General features: G+C 53.1%; 3 protein-coding genes across 4 annotated transcripts; 2 read left to right on the top strand and 1 right to left on the bottom strand.

Moving 5' to 3' along the window:
- The first annotated feature begins 1,246 nt into the window (after positions 1-1,246).
- Positions 1,247-3,479, top strand: LOC141725504 (NAD(P)(+)--arginine ADP-ribosyltransferase 2-like). The gene is made up of 2 exons (XM_074529255.1): positions 1,247-2,267; positions 2,676-3,479. The coding sequence occupies exons 1-2, from the start codon at positions 1,481-1,483 to the stop codon at positions 2,738-2,740; spliced, it is 852 nt and encodes a 283-aa protein (XP_074385356.1). The 5' UTR covers positions 1,247-1,480; the 3' UTR covers positions 2,741-3,479.
- Positions 3,480-4,711: 1,232 nt separating this feature from the next.
- On the bottom strand, positions 4,712-17,818 carry LOC141731889 (erythroblast NAD(P)(+)--arginine ADP-ribosyltransferase-like). 2 transcript variants are annotated; one of them, XR_012583793.1, is made up of 2 exons: positions 17,703-17,818; positions 4,712-5,282 (listed from the first exon to the last, which is right to left on the bottom strand). XR_012583793.1 is itself a non-coding variant. In XM_074559120.1 (2 exons), the coding sequence occupies exons 1-2, from the start codon at positions 6,665-6,667 to the stop codon at positions 5,197-5,199; spliced, it is 843 nt and encodes a 280-aa protein (XP_074415221.1). In that variant the 5' UTR covers positions 6,668-6,817; the 3' UTR covers positions 4,716-5,196. The 2 variants fall into 2 exon arrangements, 1 of the variants encoding a protein (XP_074415221.1); XM_074559120.1 differs by lacking the exon at positions 17,703-17,818 and adding an exon at positions 5,911-6,817 and having other exon boundaries at positions 4,716-5,282.
- Positions 10,555-12,065, top strand: LOC141725501 (NAD(P)(+)--arginine ADP-ribosyltransferase 2-like). The gene has a single exon (XM_074529243.1). It carries the CDS (start codon positions 11,085-11,087, stop codon positions 11,976-11,978), a length of 894 nt encoding a protein of 297 aa, XP_074385344.1. The 5' UTR covers positions 10,555-11,084; the 3' UTR covers positions 11,979-12,065.
- Positions 17,819-19,191: the final 1,373 nt, after the last annotated feature.

Raw genomic sequence — 19,191 nt, 5'->3', positions numbered from 1 at the left:
CGAGTAGCTTCAGGTGAGTGAACAGCAGAAAAAAGAACAAATACATTTTGTTCTTGTAACAAATTTGACTTCACTTGATCATATTGATCATGGCGTGATGCCCCATTGCTGATCCTCCACAGATGGCATCTGATAGGGGACCCCAAATGGTATCTGACGTGTGGCAGCAACTCAGTGAGCAGTGGGGAGTGGGACTGGGGGCAACTGGGGGGACATGGGATGGTGGGATTGGGGTCCTGGAGGGTGAGCAATAAGAGAGAGAATAGAAAGTTTTAGATGCCTTGGTACAGTTTGGTGCTTGGTACAGTTTGAAGATGAACGGGCATAAAACAATAAAAGGATGCAAAAGTGTGGACATAGCAGGACAAAGGTGGTTGTAATCTGTGGAGAAACAGATAAATGAAAATGCTGTAAAGGGTTTTTGGCAAGTTCTGTAACACAGAAGGAGCAGCACCTGCCCAAAGTGAAATTATGAGGCAAGGACATCTGGGATATTGAAGTACTCAGTGAAAACCACACTGAGATAATTCTTTTTTAGGACTCTCCAGCACAATAATTTTATTTCCTAAAAGAGGCAGAGCCATGCAGATTATTTATGGGAAACGTGCTGGTTTCCATATTAGATAAAGGACAAAATTTCATGTATATTTATAATTATGATGGATACATACTCCATGGTAGGGTCCCCCGTGATGTGCAGGACCAGGAGAGATCTGCTGTGAGTCCGAGCTGAGAAAGAATTCTGGCTTTCTGATACCTCCAGTTCCATCAGGGAGTTCACTCCGATCAATTTCGGTATCAGGGACTGGGGACACTTGGGGGTGAACATGGGACTGTAGGATTGAGGTCTGGGGGGGCACTGGGGGTGTCACAGTACAGGGACTGAAGTCCTGGGGTGGTCCAGGGACAGTGATGGGAGACACAGGACCATGGGAGTGGCAGTGGGGTACTGGGGGACACTTGGGGGGCACATGGGACTGGATCAGTGTTCGAGGGTCACCAGGGAGGTCATGGGACTGAGAGTGGGTTTGGGGTAAGGGGAGGAGGGGACAGGGACAGCTGGGACCTATTGGGGACCCCAAACCTTGGGTCAGTGTCCTGGGGGACACGGGGTCACTGGGAGGGGTACAAAGTACTGGGGGAGGGATTGGGGTAACAGAGGCAATGGGAAACACTGCGAGGAGGGGGGACACGGAACTGTGGGAGTGGGATTGAGAGTCTGGGGAACAATGAGGTATCCAGGAGTGATCACAGGATTTGGGATCAGGTTCAAGGACATGTCCAGAGGTCTCCTGGCCAGGGCAGCCCCCACTCTCTCTAGGCTGACCGCATTTTCCCTCACCAGCCCCTCCCCTGGGAAGCTCCCCATGTCCTGCCATGTGCCTCAGAGTCCCCTCTGTCCCATTAGTGTCTCTGCAGCATCCCTCAGTGTCCCCAGGATCCTCCTTGTGTCACACCGTCTGTCCTCTGTGTTCCCTCTATGTCCCACAGTGTCCCACACTGGTCCCTGCGGCCTCTCTTCTCCATGGCCCCCTTGGCTCAGACCCTGGCACTGCTGGCAATGACCGTGGCCACTGCGGACATCACCGTATTGCCCCTGGACATGGCCCACAACTCCTTTGATGACCAGTACCTCAACTGTGGCCCTGCCATGACTGCAGCCTTGCCAGCCCTCAAGCGCTCCGACTTCCAGAAGAACCCTCTTTTTGCCCAGACCTGGGCGAAGGCCACGGCCGAGTGGCAGAAACGAGGCTCCTATTCATATTTTCTGACCAAAGACCAGGCCATTGCCCTCATGGTCTACACAATGAATGACGTGTACAATTCGTTCAACAAGGCTGTGCGTGAGGCTGGACGCTCCTGCCAGGAATACCGGTACAACTTCCACTTCAAAACGCTGCATTTCCTGCTGACCCAGGCCCTCCAGAAGCTGAGATGCCCTAATAAATGTCTGGACGTGTTCCGGGGAGTGAGGAATACCCAGTTCAATGTGAAATTTGGTGATAATGTCCGCCTCAATCAATTCACTTCATCGTCACTGAATAAAACGGTGGCCGAACATTATGGGACAGACACGATGTTCGAGGTGCACACGTGTCACGGAGCACACATCGAGAAGTTCTCCTTCAATCAAAGCGAGAAGGAGGTGCTGATCCCACCCTTTGAGACCTTTCAGGTCGCAAAAGTCACCAGGGAAGGGAAGAAGGTGCAGATTGTGCTTCGCTCCACTGGGAACTTCAGCAACTACAACTGCGAGTGGCTGCGAGGTGACATCATGGGAACAACCTGGGGGGATGGGGACACTCAGTGAGGGTTGGGGACAAGGACACATGGTGATGGGGACACTCATGACCCAGAGGGGACTTGTCTCCCACTATGGCTGGGAGACAAGACACCCAGAGCTGTGGACAGGGTCAGGGACAGCATTGTTTGGGCACAGCAGATAGGGACACCCATTGCCAGGTGAGTGGAACAGGGACATCCAGTGCTGGAGTTGGGGGGACAAGGTACATGGTACATGGCTGGGTACAGGGGACATGGACCTCATTATGGCCCCCTCTGACAACACACCCTCAGGGCCACCCACCACCTCTGTCACTCTCCCCAAGGCCCTCCATATGCCTGCCTGACACTCTCACCCCAGGATCCCCTGACCCCTCTCTTTGTCCCCACAGGTGGGAGCCTCATCGGGAACTCCCCCCACCTTGGGGGGGTCTTCTCCTTGCTACTGTGGCCATGACAGTGGCCATTGGAACTCTCTAAGCCACAAGGCCACCAAGGTCGCGGTGGTTGTGGAGGCCACTGTGGAAGGCCACCAGGACGAAGACCACCAGGATCCCCAGATAAATGAAGCCACCAAAGCTACAGAGGCCATTATGACCACTATGGTCCCTTTTTCCCAGTGTGACCACTGTGGTCGTTATTGTTACTACGGCCACTGGGGCCACTTTGGTCTCTACGACCACTCTGGTCACTCTGGGCATTGGAACCACCATGGTCAGCATGGCCAATGTGCTCACAGTGACCCATGATGTCACCATGCCCACTGTGACTACTGTGTTCACTGCAACTACTGAGACCACCATTGACACCATGGCTATCAAGGCGACCAAGGTCACCGTGGCCACCACAGCCACTGTGGCCACCATGGTCACTGTACCAAGGTGTCCATCCTGGAAAGGCCCCTCCAAGATGTGCCCAGTGAGGGAACGATGCCAGGCCAGCAGGACCAGCACGGGAGGGACAGCAGCAGTCAAAACAGCACAGGACAGCATGGACAGCAGAGACTGTGTAGCACCTGGGGCTGCTTGGGCACTTCCCAAAAGAGGGTTTGGGAGTGGCAATGCCACGGCCACCTCCTAGTGCTCCTTGGCTGCCTTGCCTGATCTAGCATCAAATTGCTGCTTACTCATCTGGCATATTAAATAATGTTTCAAAAACTTGATCGTTGCTTGTCTGGCATATCAAAAGTTTATCAAATTTACTGCTGGCTCGTCTGATGTATCCGCTACAGCACCTTTAACACTTTTCCTGCACGGCTCCTCATTTTCTAAAATAAAGCCGTTCCTGGAGTTTTTGTTGGAGGGAATTTAAAGGTTTATGTTTCTACCTCCATCTTCAAAGAGCTGCTTGATGAATGTTCCTCCCTTTTTCCTGGAAAGGGAAATGTTTCCCTTTTTCACTGCAGCCCCTCAGAAAGGACCTGGAGGGGCTAGAGCATGTCCAGGGAAGAGATGGAAAAGTGGAAGGGTTTGGAGCATCAGGAATGGCTGAGGGAGCTGGCAGGGACTACTCAGTGCAATTTAAAAAGGATGAACAATCAGTTTGGGGACAGTTCCGAAGTTCCTGATTTGACGCAATGCAACAGAAGAAGCACGGGAAGGAAAAAAGAGAAAAAAACAGAAAGAGAAAGGATGTATAAAAAAATTGAGAAAAGGGGAGAGAGGCAGCACCACCCATTTATTGATGAAAACTCCTGATGTTTCACTCCGGAAACTCTTTTTGTATTCTAATCAGGGGTTTTCCCTCCTTAACCCCTCCTCTCCTGGAGTTGTGGCTTGGGAATTGTCCACAGGAGGGCAGCAGCGAGTGCGGGAAATCAGCAGCACTGTGCATGCTCCAATCCCAGCTGCAGTTCCGGGTGCCAACAGCAGGCGGCAGCACGAGCTGCTGGCGCTGCTGAGCGCCCGCCCCGCCCCATCCCGGCCTCAGGGGTCTGCAGTGGTTTGGGATGGAGCGACCCTGGCATATTGACCCCACTCTTTCCAGCATCCCCTGGGTCTCTCCTGGCCCCAGGCCACACAGCGAGCTCCCCTGGTCACCCACCAGCACCACAGATCCTTCTCCAGATCTGCTCCAGCTGGCCAACCAGCCAGGAGGGTACTGGGGACTGTGCCTCCCCATGGACTGGATCTGCCCTTGCCCTCTTGAACCTCCCAAATCCCACCCTTTAAGATCCCCCAGAAGTGCAGGATGTGGCAGGATGCTCTGCCTGGAATGTGGCCAAGGACAATGCCCCATTTGTGGCCATCAAGGCTGCACTGAGAGGAGTCTTGTGCTGATTTTGGTGCTGAATTGTGCTAACCCCAAATCACCAATCTGAATTGTCAATTGAGGATAAAAGACCAGAGCTGGGCCTAGCCATCTATCATCTGACCCTGAGAATGTCCAGTCTTTTGTTAGACAGGGATTCCTCTCTCCTGTTCCTGCTTGAAATGAAATGTGTGTGAGGATCCTCCCTTGGGAAGAGGATGCTTGCCAGGGATGCTTCTTAAGGCTGAGAGAAAGAGGTGTTCCCACGAGTGTTGGTGTGAGGACTGACATTGAGTCCTGCATAAGAATAGACACATTTTGCTGGCTTTGACAAAGTTATTTAACTGAATTGTTTTGATAGAAATTTTTAATAACATTGCTTTGCACAATTGCCCTGGTGTGCACAGTGGTCAGAGTGGCTCTGGTGGCTCAGGGAGTCTTGGTGTTCACAGTGGCCTTGGTGGTTATACAGACCATGGTGTCCAGAGTGCCTCTGATGACCGCAGTGACCTCAAGGTGGCAATAGCTGCCAAGGTGGCCAGAGTGGCAGTGCTGGCCTTGGTAGCTTCAGTAGTCTTGTTTGTCTGGGGGTCCTGGAGGTTTTGGTGGTCTTGGTGGCCACAGTGACCACAGTGACCTCAGTGACTTTGGTGGCCTCATGGCTCAGAGGATCCCTGTTGCCACTGCCAATGTTGTGGTGACCAGGAGAAATCCTCCGAGGTGGAAGGTAGCCCTGGGGATGCTCCCACCTGGGGGACAGAGAGAGGGGTAAGGGGGGACCATGTGGGGAGTGATGGGGTTCGGGACATGCATATTGGAGGGTTGGGGAGAAAGGAGAGATGGGGACCATGAGGTGACAGGTGACAGGGTGTTGGGGGAAGCACGGAGGGGTACAGGGGCCATGCAGGTCAGGGGTGTCATGGTGGGCTTAGGAGTGACAGGGGTCAGGTGGAGTCAGGAGGTGCCATGGCAGGTGACAGGTGGTGACAGGGGTTCAGGATGTGCCATGAGAGGTCCCAGCCCACCCACATCCACCACATGGGGCCCATCCCCACAACACTGCTGTTAGTGGGGTGTGACGGTCGGAACGGGGTGGGGGTGCCATGTCTCTGTCCCTGTCCTCGTTGTCCCCTGGCATGGGTGTTCCTTTCCCTTTTCCTTCCCACAAGTGGGGATCCCCACCTCTGTGCCCTGTGTCTGTGCCCACATAGATGTCCTCAGGCTTGGTGTTTCCAGCATGGCCTGTCCCTGTCCCCACATTCTGAGTGAGTTTCCCCACCCTCTGTGCCCTGTCATGGGTGTGCCCTGTCCACTGTTGGTGTCCCCATGGCCACAGTGGGTGTCCCCATCCCCGCAGGCTGTCCCCTGGAGCATCACCTCGCAGCCACTCGCAGTTGTATTTGCTGAAGGTCCCATTGGAGTGGAGCTGGATCCTCGCCTTTTCTCCTTCCTGGCTGACTTTGATGACCTTGAAGGTCTCATATGGTGGGATCAGCACCTCCTTCTCGTTAGGATACTTGGAGAAATTCCAGATTGCTGCACCGTGGCACGTGTACACCTGGAACATTGTGGCACTCCCAAAGTCCTCAGCAGTTTTTTCATTCTGTGACGCCGAAGAGAATTGATCAAACCGGACGATGTCACCGGGCTTTGCCTTGAACCTGTACCTGCTCACCCCCCGGTACACGTTGTGACACTGCCCATTCTGAGCCTGCCTCAACGTCACCAGGGCCTGGGTCAGCAGGAAATGCAGCGTTTTGAAGTGGAAGTTGTCCCGGTATTCCTGGCTGGAGTGCCCGGCTGTACGCACAGCATCATTGAAATTCTTGTACAGCTTTGTCTCCTTCACCGTGTAGGCCATGAGGGCAATGGCCTGGGCTGGAGATGACAGAGGCGACCCATGGTACTTCTGACCTTGCCACTCGGCTGTGGCATTAAGCCAGGCCTGGGCAAAAAGAGGATTCTGCTGGAACTCAGAGCTGTTGAGGGCCGACAATGCCGCGAACATGTTAGTGCCACAGCCCTGGTACTGGTCATCGAAGGAGTTCAGGGCCATATCCAGGGGGATCACATTGACAGCCGTGGTGGCCATGGCCATTGTCAGCAGTGCCAGGGTCTGAGCCAGAGGGGCCATTGAGAGGAGAGGCCACAGGGAACAGTGTGGACACTGGGGGACACAGAGAGGACACAGAGGAGACACAGGGAGGGTTCCTCAGAGAGGGACTGGGGATGGAAGTGGGGTCAGCCCAGGGGAAGGAGAGGCATTCCTGGCCAGCAGACCCCAGGGCATGTCTGGGGTCCTTTATCTTAAATCCTGGGGTTACCTTTGCCTCCCCAATGTGCCCCAGCCCCAGGGATCCCAATCCCACAATACCAAGGCCCCCAGAAGCCCAGTCCTACTCCCATGACTACAAGACCCCTCAGCCCCAGGAGGATCCCGACCCAAATCCTGGGGTCACTCTTTGCGCCTCTCAGTGTCCCCCTCAGCCCAGCCCCAGACCAAAAGCCCACTACCAATCCGCAATTTCTTTGGTGTACCCCAGGACTTCAACCCAAATCCACGCATCACCCCCTGCCCCCAAAGAGTCTGCCAGCCCGCACCATGACCCCAGTCCAAATCTCAACATCCCGTATTCCCCCTCATTTTCCCCAAGAGTCCCCCATTTCCCCAATCCCAGACCTGTGACTCCCCACTGTCCCCCCATGTCCACAATGCAAATCCCTCAGTCCCGTGCCTCCCCCACAAGAGTCCCCCTGGAGTACCCCCAGCCCCGATACCAAAATCAGCTGGAGTGAACTCCCTGATGGAACTGCAAGTATGAGAAAGCCAGAATTCTTTATCAGCTTGGACTCACAACAGATCTCTCCTGGTCCTGCACTGCAGGGGGGACTTTGCCAAGGGGTATTTATCCATCCTATTCATAAATATTCATTAAAATGTGTCCCTCCAATGGTACAGAAACTTCACCTCTCCAATAATTTGCATGGCTCCACCTCTTTCTCAAAATCCTTTTATGGTACTGAGGAGTCCTAAAAATGAGTTTTCTTAGTGTGGTTTTCAGTGCGTGCCTCAGTATGCCAGATGACCTCAGCTTGAACTTTCATTTTTGACAGACACTGCTTGTTCTGTGTTACAGAATTTGCCAAACACCCCTCACTGGAGTTCCCTTTATCTCTTTCTCCACACGTTCCAGCCCCTTTGTTCTTCTGTGTACACACATTTACATCCTTTTATTGGTTTTTTGCTAGTTCTTCTTTAAGCCCTATCCAGCACCATTAAGGGATCTGAAACTTTCTATTCTCTCTCTTATTGCTCATCCCCCAGGAACCCAATCCCACGGTTCCATGTCCCCTCATTTCCACCCGGTCCCCCTCCCCACTGCTCACTAAGTTGCTGCCACACCTCAGATACCAATTGGGGTCCTCTATCAGATGACATCCCTGTAGGCACCTTGAGCCCTGGGGATGATCTCTTGGAGGAGTACCTGGGTGAAATCCCTTGCCTTGTTGGTGTGGCAGGAGAAATTCTGGACCTACAAGATGGGATTCGCCAACACCAGGAGATACCTGAGCCTATGTTGGAGTGGTAGCTCAGAAAATCCATTTGCCAGTTATCCCCAGGAGTGTTTCCTCTTTCAGTGATGCCTAGAGGTGAGGGTTTGCCATTCAAAGTAACGTCTCGTGCAGCTTTTGTGCAAGTCGGTTTCCCACAGGCATTTGTCAATCCCCAAGCTGGTGTGCCCTGGATTGTATTGCAGCCACTTCTTTGGGCGGCTCAGCTCAGCTCAGTCACCCAGGCACTGCCCCAAGAGATCATCCTCAGGCTCAAGGTGCCTACAGGGATTTCTGTTGAGGGATTGTTGCAGGAAAATGGACACTGTGCCCAAGCCAGCCTTTATGGGGTCTGAGTAGAATTTCACATTGTCCCCCATACCTCGAAAACAGGAAGAGCCTACTCAAGAGGTAAACAAGTCCAGGATGGGGGGCACGCTAAGAAGACTGAGCAAAAAACCACAGTGGAGCGTGTGAACGCAAGACAATAAACCACAGTGAGAGGCATGAAGAAAGAAGACTAACCAATCAGCTGAAGGCTTGAGACACGTGCACAGATAGGCTGAACCAATCACGTATTAGCTTGAGGAGCGTGAACAGTAGAACAAAGCATAAATACAGCATGTTCTTGTAATAAATTTGACTTCACTTGATCATATTGATCCTGGCGTGATGTTCCATTGCTGATTCTCTGCAGATGTCACCTGATAGGAGACCCCAACTGGTATCTGAAGTGTGACTGCAACTCAGTGAGCACTGGGGAATGGGACCTGGGGGGAACCTGGGGGGGACATGGGATGGTGGGATTGGGGACCTGGGAGGTGAGCAATAAGAGAGAGAATTGAATGTTTTAGATCCCTTCATGGTGCTGGGTACAGTTTAAAGATGAACAGGCAAACAGCAAAAAAGGATGTAGAAGTGTGGACATAGCAGGGCAAAGGTGACTGGAACCTGTGGAGAAAGAGATAAAGGGAGCTCCAGTGAGGGGTTTTTGACAAGTTCTGCAAGACAGAAGGAGCAGTGCCTGCCCAAATTGAAAATTTGAGGCAAGGTAATCTGGGATATTGGGGGACTCATTGAAAACCACACTGAGAAAACTCATTTTTATGACTCTGCAGCACAATAGAAAATTTTTCCTAAAAGAGGCAGAGCCATGCAGATTATCTACGGGAAAAGTGCTGGTTTCTGTATTAGATAGGGGACACAATTCCATGAATATTTAAAATTATGGTGGATAAATACCTGATGGCAAAGTCCCCCCTGATGTGCAGGTTCAGGAGAGATCTGCTGTGAGTCTGAGCTGAGAAAGAATTCTGGCTTTCTGATACCTCCAGTTCCTTCAGGGAGTTTACTCTGGCCAATTTAGGTATCAGGGACTGGGCACCCTTGGAAAGAACATGGGACTGAGGGATTGGCATTGGGAGGCCATTGGGGTTGTCACAGCACAGGGACTGAAGTCCTGGGGTGATCTGGGGACAGTGATGGGAGACACAGGACCATGGGAGAGGCAGTGGGGTACTGGGGGAATCTTGGTGGGCCCGTGGGACTGGATCAGGGTCTAGGGGTCCCCAGGGAGGTCATGGGACTGAGAGTGGGATTGGGATAAAGGGGGGAGGGGACAGGGACAAGTGGGACCCATTGGGGTCCCTAAACCTGGGGTTAGGGTCCTGGGGGACATGGGGTCACTGGGAGGGGTACAAGGCACTGGGGGAGGGATTGGGGTAATGGAGGCACTGGGAAGAACCAAAAGGGGGGACACAGAATGATGGAAGTGGAACTGGGAGTCTGGCGGTCACTGGGGTTACTGGGGGGAGGTCAGGAAGTGGCCCCAGGATTTGAGTAAGGGTTCTGTAGGGGGGCTGACAAAACACATTGAGGGGGTTATAGGACTGTGGGGGTGGGATTGGGAGTTGGGGTATTTGGGGGACATTGGAGCATCCAGGATTGACTCCAGGATTTGGGATCAGATTCCAGTACATGTTCAGAGGTCATGTCCTGCTCTTTTAATTCCTCTCCTGCAGATCACCACATTTCCTAAAATAAAGCTTTTCCGGGAATTTTTATTAGAGGCAAATCAAAGTTTTAGTTTTCAAACTTCGATCTACAAAGAGGTGCTGGAGAAATGTTCCTCCATTTTTCCTCATTCACTGCAGACCCTCAGAAATGACCTGGAGGGACTGGAGCATGTCCAGGGTAGGGATGGAGCTGTGGAAGGGTCTGGGGCAGCAGGAAGGGCTGAGGGAGCTGGTGGGGGGCTGCTCAGTGTAATTTTAAAATGATGAATAATCAGTTTTGGGCCTGATCCAAATGTCCTGATTTGAGGCAATGCAACAGAAGAAGCACTGGGAGGAAAGAAAGAAAAACAAACAGAATGAGAAAGGAAGAAAAATAAAATGGAGAAAAGGGGACAGAGGCTGCACCACCTATTTTTTTATTAAAAACCCTGATGTTTTGCTCAGGAAATTCTTTTCTTTCAAATCAGGGATTTTCCCTCTTTATCCGCCCATCTCCATGGGAGAGCTGGGGGACACTGCAGGGGGCAGGGAGTCATCCCTGCATTTGGGTTTGGGTCCTGGGGTGTATCATTTCCCACAACTCCAAAGGGGACACCAGAATGGGAGTGGGATTGGGGCAAGGAGGTGGGGCCGGAGTGACACTGGGGATATTAGGAGATGACCCCAGATTAGGGCTGGGGTCCTGGAGGGTCTGAAGCGACACTGGGGACATTACACCAAGAATGCGGGTGTGGGCTTTTGGCCCCTGGGGACACTAGAGGACACTGGGTCACCCAGGAGTGACCCCAGGATTTGGGATCAGGCTCTCAGGATTTGTATAGAGGTCTCTTGGCAAAGGCTGCCCTCTCTTTCCTCAGGCTGACTCCACTCTCCTTCCCCAGCCCCTGATGGAAAGATCTTCTTTGTGTCCCATGGTGCCCCCATGTCCCCTCAGCATTCTCTCAGTGTCCCATTGGTGCCCTGTCCTGTTCCTCAGTGCTCCCCATGTCTCACATTTTCCCAGTGTCCCCTGGTGTTTCACGCTGGTCCTGGTGGCCTCTCCCTTCTCTGGACTCCCTGGTTAGGATCCTGTCACTGCTGGCAATGACCGTGGCCAACACAGGCTTCTCAGTTGTCCCCCTGGACATGGCCTGGAACTCCTTTGATGACCAGTACCCTGGCTGCCGACACGCCATGACCCAGTTGTTGCCAGAACTCAACCACTTTGAGTTCCAACAGAACCCTCTGTTTGCCCAGACCTGGGTGAAGGCCGCAGCCAAGTGGTGGAGGCGGGGTCCCCCTGTGACCCCTCTGTCCCCAGCCCAGGCCATTGCCCTCATGACCTACACAATGAAGGACGTGCACAAGGAGTTCAACGCAGCTGTGCATGTGGCTGGGCGCTCCCACCAGGAATACCGGGACAACTTCCACTTCAAAACACTGCATTTCCTGCTGACCCAGGCCCTGGTGACACTGAGGGAAAATCAGGGACCACGATGTTACCATGTGTTTCGGGGTGTGCGTGGTGTTCGGTTCGAAGCACGGTGTGGTGACACCATCCGGTTTGGTAGATTCACATCAACATCACTGCATAGACAGATTGCTCAGCAATTTGGGACTGACACGATGTTCCAGGTGCAGACATGTTACGGAGTGGATATCCAAAAATTTTCCTCCAAGCCTAGTGAGGAAGAGGTGCTGATCCCACCCTTTGAGACCTTTGAGGTCACCAGTGTCACCCAGGAAGGAGACAGGGCATTGATCCAGCTCCGCTCCACTGGGACCTTCAGCAGATACAGCTGCGAGTGGCTGCGACATGACATCATGGGGAAGACCTGGAAGACAGGGATACCCACTGCGGGTATGGGGACACCCATGAGAACACACAGGGGAAAATGACACCCACAGGTGATGGGGGACAGGGACAGAGACACCCATGACAGGGTGCAGGGACGGGAAATGGAATGTCAGGTTCCAGGGAATGTCAGGTACAGGGACGGAGAAATGGACAGAGATAGGAACCCTCCTCTGCTGTCTCTGTCCCTGCCCTCTGCAGACCAGCTCTCTGGGGACCAGCCCTGTGAGCTTTTCGTTGGTGGGCCAGGATGATCCTGACCTCCCCTGAACCTCTCCCACCCCTCTGACACCCCTCATGGCACCCCCTATTTCCCCGAACATCTGTCAGACACAAAGAGCATCATGGTCCCCCTGAAACCCCTTGCTTCCTGTATTACCCCACTGCCACTCTGACACCCCATCATCCCTAAAGCCCCCATGGCCCCTTGACCACCAACCTCCCTCCTGCACACCAGCCACTGGTCACCAACAACCTTCGCACTGCCCATGGCACCCATCTTTACTCACCCCATGTTATGGCCCCCTCTGAACCCCAGACAACCCCCATGGCCCTCCTGACTACCCTGATCCCCACCCCCATGGTATTCCATCCCACCTGAACTCCACTCATGCCTCTCCTTGTACCCCTGAAATCCCTGACCCCTCTCTGACCTGCCTCAACCTATTCAACTCCATGAACCACTCATCCTCCTCTTTTTCCCCCCAGGTGGGAGCATTCTCCGGGCTCCCTCCCACCTCAGACGGCTCCTCCTGGCCACTACAGCCCTGGCAGTGACCACCAGAATTGTCTGAGCCATGAGGTAATGAAGTTCACCATGGTCTCCACAATCATCAAAGCCACCATGACCGCCAGAGAAAAGAGGCCACCAAGGCTACCAGGGCCACCACTGCCATTTCCCTGGGTGGAAAAAAGGGAAAAGAGAAGAGGAAGAGAAGAGAAAAAGAAAATCTTTCCTACTCCCCCCTCCCTGACCCCAGTATTTCATTCTGCCCTTTACTTCTTTTGAGATTCATTTATTTGGATTCTTGCCCAAATGCTGTGAATTCCCACATATTCAGCACTTAAACCAGACCAAACCCTATTTCTGCATCCCAATTAATTCAACCTACAAAGGCATAAGAGGAAGGTTTCTTGACAAATAGATGGTGTGAATCTGGTGGTAGACAAGGCCTGGTACTTGTCGAGAAGGAAGTGATAGGAGAAACTATCATTTTCAGAAAATGTTCTTCATTGACATGGACTGCTGCTCAGACAAGGTCCTGCCAAATTCCTGAATTTCAAGAAGAACAAAGATTTAACAGGCTTAGGAATATTGATTTACCCACTAGGATGGAGTTAAAGTGCATTTTAATGGTCATGTGTCTGTGTTACAGAAAGGTGAGGTGTGTAGCAAGGTGGATGTGCAGTAGGTGGATTGGGAAGTCTGCACCTTCCAACTACCTCAGCCAATGGGGAAGGGGAGTGGAAGATATGCGGGGAATAGGGGGAAAAGAAAGGAGGCTGCATCATCCAGCAATTTGAGATGGAATGAGGGAATTCCCCACGGCCGTTTGCTTTGATCATGAATAAAATAACAGGACTCTTCTGTCTCCTTTGTGCAAGTAAGCCTCTGGCAAGGTGAATTTTTCTGCTCAAAAGATAGATAGCAAAAATATTGTTCCACTTGAATCCTAAGCGGTGTGCTTAGCGGCAGCCAGAGTCTCATCCACAAAATGGTGGCTCTGCCTTTTATACCCCTGGAGTTGCATCAGCCAAATACATATCCATAAGTAGTCATACATATACAACAATATTCCTCCTCTATCCCTAGCACCACCCAAAGTCTGCCAGTTTACACTTCCTTGCTGTCCATTGGTAGAGACCTTCCCAAAGTCTGTTAGGAAGTGAGGTGTTGTCATGCCACGCCTCCCCAGCAACAGGCTTGGCTCTTTCCCTAGGCCCCATGCAAGGGGCACAGGTACACACCCTCCCTCCACATGTCCCTGACAGCCCTGACATCCAGGGCCATCTGGTGGGAACAATACAGAGGGGGAAAAGGGACTATGGGAAGAACAAAGGGTGTCTGAAAAACAAACCACCATAACATAAGCATAAATTGACAGAAGTTCTCTTAACATACAAACAATATTCATCCCTTAATTGTGAGAGCAAATCATCATGTTATCCAGGTATAGCAAAGCTGTGGCTGCCCCACTCCCGGAAAGGTTCAAGGCCAGGCTGGGCGGGCTCTCAAGCAGCCTTGCCCAGGGGAAGATGTCCCTGCCCCTGGCAGGGCTGGCACCGGATGGGCTTAAAAGTCGCTCCATCCCAAACCATTGCAGCGCCTCCAGGGCCGGGATGGGGCAGGCGCTCGGCAGCGCCAGCAGCTCATGCTGCCACCTGCTGTTGGCACCCGGAATTGCACAGTGCTGCTGATTTCCCGCGCTCACTGCTGCCCTCCTGTGGACAATTCCTGAACCACAACTGCCAGAATCTGCAAATCCCAGAATGGGTCAGGCTGGAAGGACCCACAGTGGGCACCTGGCCCAACCTCCCAGCTCAGGCAGTGTCATCCCTGAGCACAGGTTTGGGTCCAGAGCAGCCCATAATAGCACATGGAGCTTGACAGAGCTGGGCACAGCACTCCCGATGTGCCTCCCTGGGCAGGGGAGCGGGGCAACATCACTCCCTGACCTCCCAGCCCTGCTCTTCCTGATGTCTCCTGAATTCCTCCTGATCCCAGGTTGTGCACCCATCTTCACTGGTCACTCACCAGCATCCCGAGATCCTTCTGCAGAGCTGTTCCAGCAGGTCCCTCCAGCCAGGGATGGCAGTATGTACTGTACCTCCACAGGGACATGACCTGCCCTTGCCCTCTTGAACCTCCCAATTTCCAGCCTTTATGATAACCCTGAACTGCAGGATGTGGCAGGATGCTCTGCCTGGAAAGTGGTCAATGGACAATGCCCCATTTGTGGCTATCAGGGCTGCACCAAGATGGGTCTGGTGCAGATTTTGGTGCTGAATTGGGCTAAAACCAGACAAAATCACCAACCACAAATTGATAACTGAGGGTGAAGCACCAGAACTGGGCCTGGCAATCCATCATCTTACCCTGGCCATGTCCAGTCCCCTCTCAGACAGAGATCCCTCTCCCCTGTTCCTGATTAAAATGATATGTCCATGAGGTTCCTCCCTGTCATGGTTTGGGCCTGGCACAGAGCCAGTGCCCCCATGAGAACACCCTCTCCCTGGTGTCTGTCTGCTGTGAGATGTGACCAGGAATAAGCAAAACAGGCTCCAGCTTAAACATAAAGAAAACTTTATTACCTAAACCACAGGAAAATAGGAAAAAACTATAAGGAAAAAAAATTGAAAACCTTACAAAAAACACTTTCCTCCTCCCCACCACCAAAATTTCCCAATCCGATACATTATCTCAATTCACCAGCTGCCCAACCTGGCACCACCCTTTAGTATACTCAAACTTCAGTTCATGAAGAGGAGAGGAGTCCTTCTTGTTCCATAGTCTTTCCCTGGAAACACGCTGAAACCTCGTGTGCTTCCAATGTCACTTTGGTACCGCCCGGAAAGTCCTTTTGCCGCTTGTGACGTCTTCCTTCCATGCCCAGTGCTCTCACCACTGTGCATGGACCAGAGCTGCTTCTAGGGCTGTCTTTTAAGGATGCCTTGTCTCGCTCCAAAAAGGCACAGTCTCTGCTTTGGGACATCTGTCCCTCCCATATTTTTCCAACCCCCGGGGCCGAGGGGTCCCCACGATGAGCCCTCCTGGTTCTGAGGCACTGCTTCCCCCCAAGTGCAGTCTCTGTGTCACAGGAATAAAATTGAGTCTATGGCTACACAAGAAAAGTCCAGCCAAACGGCCACTCCAATCATCTCTCCCCACTCAGTCGTCTCCACAATCCTTCAGGCCAGGTCCTTGTCTCATCTCATCTCCTATCTCCCTTCTTATTCAGCTCCGAGGAGGATCAGCATTTTTGCAAGGCCCCAGTCATGTAAGAAAGGGTTAAAAATTTCAGTCTCTGTCTGCCCCGGAACGCCGGTACTCCCACACGCGCTGCTGCTCCGGCCGGGCTGCACTCTCCCCCCCCCTTCTCCTCCTGGGCCGGCTGCTATCACATTCGTCGTCACCGACTCTCCCTCTCTCTCTACTCGGGGGGGAATGGCTGCCCGATGGCTATCTCTTGGGGCTCCTCCACCCTTCCATCCTCAAGGGGCTTCCTCAGGGGATGCTTCCCGAGGATCCTCCTGGAGGATGAGACAAAGAGATGTTCCCATGAGTGTTGTTCTGGGGAGTGACATTGAGCCCTGCTTAGGAATTGTCACTTTTTTCTGGCTTTGTCAGAATTATTTAATGGAATAGATTTGGTAGAAATATTTAATAGGATTGCTTTGCACAATTGCCCTGATATGCACAGTGGTCAGAGTGGCTCTGGTAGCCTTGTTGTTCAGGGAGTCTTGGCGCTCACTGTGGCCTTGGAGGTTATACAGACCATGGTGTCCATAGTGGCTGTGATGGATGCAGTGACCTCAAGGTGGCAATAGCTGCAAAGATGGCCATAGTGGCAGTGGTGGCCTTGGCAGCCTTGGTGCCCGTGTTTCTCTGAGGGTCCTGGTGGTTTTGGTGATAGTGGTGGTGTTTTGCGGAGAAAAGAAGAAACCTCACAACTTTATAAAAGTTGTAAAGCTCAGTATGTTTATTTACGACGCCGGACGCACACGGACAAGATTCTCCTCAAAAGGCATGCGTACCCCTGAAAATTTCAGACCTCCTTTTATCCCCCTTCCAAATGCATATGCATACAGTTTCACAATAAGTTCATACATATTAATCCCTCATGACACTAAGCACCAGTTCTTCTTTATCAAAGGAATTTCTAGGTCGGGGCAAATTGACCTTGTGGTCTTTTCTGTTTTTCTTTTTCTGTCTCCTTGCTGTCTCGGCATGCGAGTTTTCCCTTCAGCTTTGACCGTTTGACTTTTCACCGTTGTTAGACACTTCACCTAATTCAGGATGGATCCCTACTCTGTCTCATTGGCCACAGTGACCACAGTGACCTCAGTGACTTTGGTCGCCTGCTGGCTCACAGGATCCCTGTTGCCACTGCCAAGCTTGTGGTGGCCAAGAGTCCTCCGAGGTGAAAGGGAGCCCTGGGGATGCTCCCACCTGGGGGACAGAGAGAGGGGTCAGAGGGACCATGTGGGGAGTGAGGGAGTCGGGAACGGCCATAATGGGGTGTTAGGGTTGACAGGAGAGATGGGGGCCATGAGGTGACAGGTGACAGGGTGTTGGGGAAGGGACGGAGGGGTACAGGGGCCATGGAGGTCAGGAGTGTCATGGTGGTCTTAGGAGTGACAGGGGTCAGGTGGAGTCAGGAGATGCCATGGCGGGTGACAGGTGGTGACAGAGGTTCAGGAAGTGCCATGAGGGGTCTCAGCCCACCCACATCCAGCACACAAGGCCCATCCCCACAGCACTGCATTTGGTGGGGAGTGACAGGGTCGGAATGGAGTCGGGGGCCCATGTCTCTGTCCCTGTCCCCGTTGTCCCCTGGCATGGGTGTTCCTTTCCCTTTTCCCTCCCACAAGTGGGGGTCTCCATCTCCGTGCCCTGTCTCCGTGCACACAATGGGTGTGCCCAGCATGGCCTGTCCCCAAACTCTGAGTGAGTGTCCCCACCCTCTGTGCCCTGTCATGGGTGTGCCCTATCCACTGTTGGTGTCTCCATGGCCACAGTGGGTGTCCCCATCCCCCCAGACTGTCACCTGTGGTGTCACCTTGCAGCCACTCGCAGTTGTATTTGCTGAAGGTCCCACTGGAGTGGAGCTGGATCCCCACCCTTTCTCCTTCCTGGCTGATTTTGATGACCTCAAAGGTCTCAAGAGTGGGATCAGCACCTCCTTCTCATCAGGATAATTGGAGAATTGCTGGATTCCCATCCCGTGGCACGTGTACACCTGGAACACCGTGGCATTCCTAAAGTCCTCGGCAGTTATTTCTCTCTGTGATGCTGAAGAGAATTGACCAAACGAGACAATGCCACCGGGCTTTGCCTTGAACCAGTGCTTGCTCACCCTCCGGTACATGTTGTGACACTGCCCCTTCAGAGCCTGCCTCAGCGTCACCAGGGCCTGGGTCAGCAGGAAATGCAGCGTTTTGAAATGGAAGCTGTCCTGGAATTCCTGGCTGGAGCACCCGGACACTCACACAGCATCATTGAACAACTTGTACAACTCCAGCTCCGTCATTGTGCAGGCCATGAGGGTGATGGCCTGGACTGGGGATGACAGAGGGGACACAGGGGACCCCCGACTCTGCCACTTGGCTGTGACCTTAAGCCAGGCCTGGGCAAAGAGAGAGTTCTGCTGGAACTCGGAGCTGTTGAGGGCCAGCAAATTCACATTCGTGGCAAGGCCATAGCCCTGGTACTGGTCATTGAAGGAGTCCTGGGCCATGTCCAGGGTCTTCACCTTGATTGCGGTGACCATTGGGCCATTGCCAGCAGTGCCAGGGTCTGAGCCAGTGCACCCATGGAATGGAGAGGCCACAGGGACAATGGTGGGACACTGGGGGACACATAGGGGACACAGAGGAGACATGGGGAGGGTTCCTCAGTGAGGGACTGGGAAGGGCAGTGGGGTCAGCCCAGGGCTAAGGGAGGCACTCCTGGCCAGCAGACCCCTGGGCATGTCTGGGGTCCCTGATCCTGAATCCTGGGGTTACTGAGGCCTCCCCAATATCTCCCAGCCCCAGGAACCCCAATGCCAATCCCACAGTACTGTATCCTCCTGGCCCCCCAGAAGCCCAATCCTACTCGCATGACTACAAGTCCCCTCAGCCCCAGCAGGATCCCAACCCAAATCCTGGGGTCACTCCCTGAGTCCTCCAGTGTCCCCCTCGTCCTATCCCCAGACCCCAATCCCACTCCCCATCCCAAATTTCTCCAGTGTCACCCCAGGACCTCAACCCAAATCCAGACATCACCCTCTGCCCCCACAGTGTCTCCCAGCTCCCCCCATCACCCCAATCCCACTCTCACCATCCCGTGTCCCCCCTCATTTTTCCCCAGAGTCCCCCATTACCCCAATCCCAGACCTCTGGCTCCCCCAGTGTCTTTCCAGCACCGCTATCCCAATCCCTCTGTCCTGTGTCCTCCCCAAGAGTCCCCCTCGAGTCCCCTCCGCCCCAATACCTAAATTGGCTGGAGTGAACTCCCTGATGGAACTGAAGGTATCAGAAAGCCGGAATTCTTTA

The sequence above is a fragment of the Zonotrichia albicollis genome, chromosome 1 (assembly GCF_047830755.1).
Source record: "Zonotrichia albicollis isolate bZonAlb1 chromosome 1, bZonAlb1.hap1, whole genome shotgun sequence".
Taxonomy (NCBI): Eukaryota; Metazoa; Chordata; class Aves; order Passeriformes; family Passerellidae; genus Zonotrichia; species Zonotrichia albicollis.
Note: the sequence above shows the minus strand (reverse complement) of the source record. Positions and strands in the feature narration are given on the sequence as shown.

What these genes read in the sequence shown, in the direction of transcription:
- LOC141725504 (XM_074529255.1), top strand. Translation starts at nt 1,481, where the DNA reads ATGTCCCACAGTGTCCCACACTGGTCCCTGCGGCCTCTCTTCTCCATG. An exon ending in CAACTGCGAGTGGCTGCGAG is followed by an intron (nt 2,268 to 2,675) that starts GTGACATCATGG and finishes TTGTCCCCACAG; the next exon opens with GTGGGAGCCTCATCGGGAAC.
- LOC141731889 (XM_074559120.1), bottom strand. Translation starts at nt 6,667, where the DNA reads ATGGCCCCTCTGGCTCAGACCCTGGCACTGCTGACAATGGCCATGGCC. An exon ending in CAACTGCGAGTGGCTGCGAG is followed by an intron (nt 5,283 to 5,910) that starts GTGATGCTCCAG and finishes TCTGTCCCCCAG; the next exon opens with GTGGGAGCATCCCCAGGGCT.
- LOC141725501 (XM_074529243.1), top strand. Translation starts at nt 11,085, where the DNA reads ATGTCTCACATTTTCCCAGTGTCCCCTGGTGTTTCACGCTGGTCCTGG.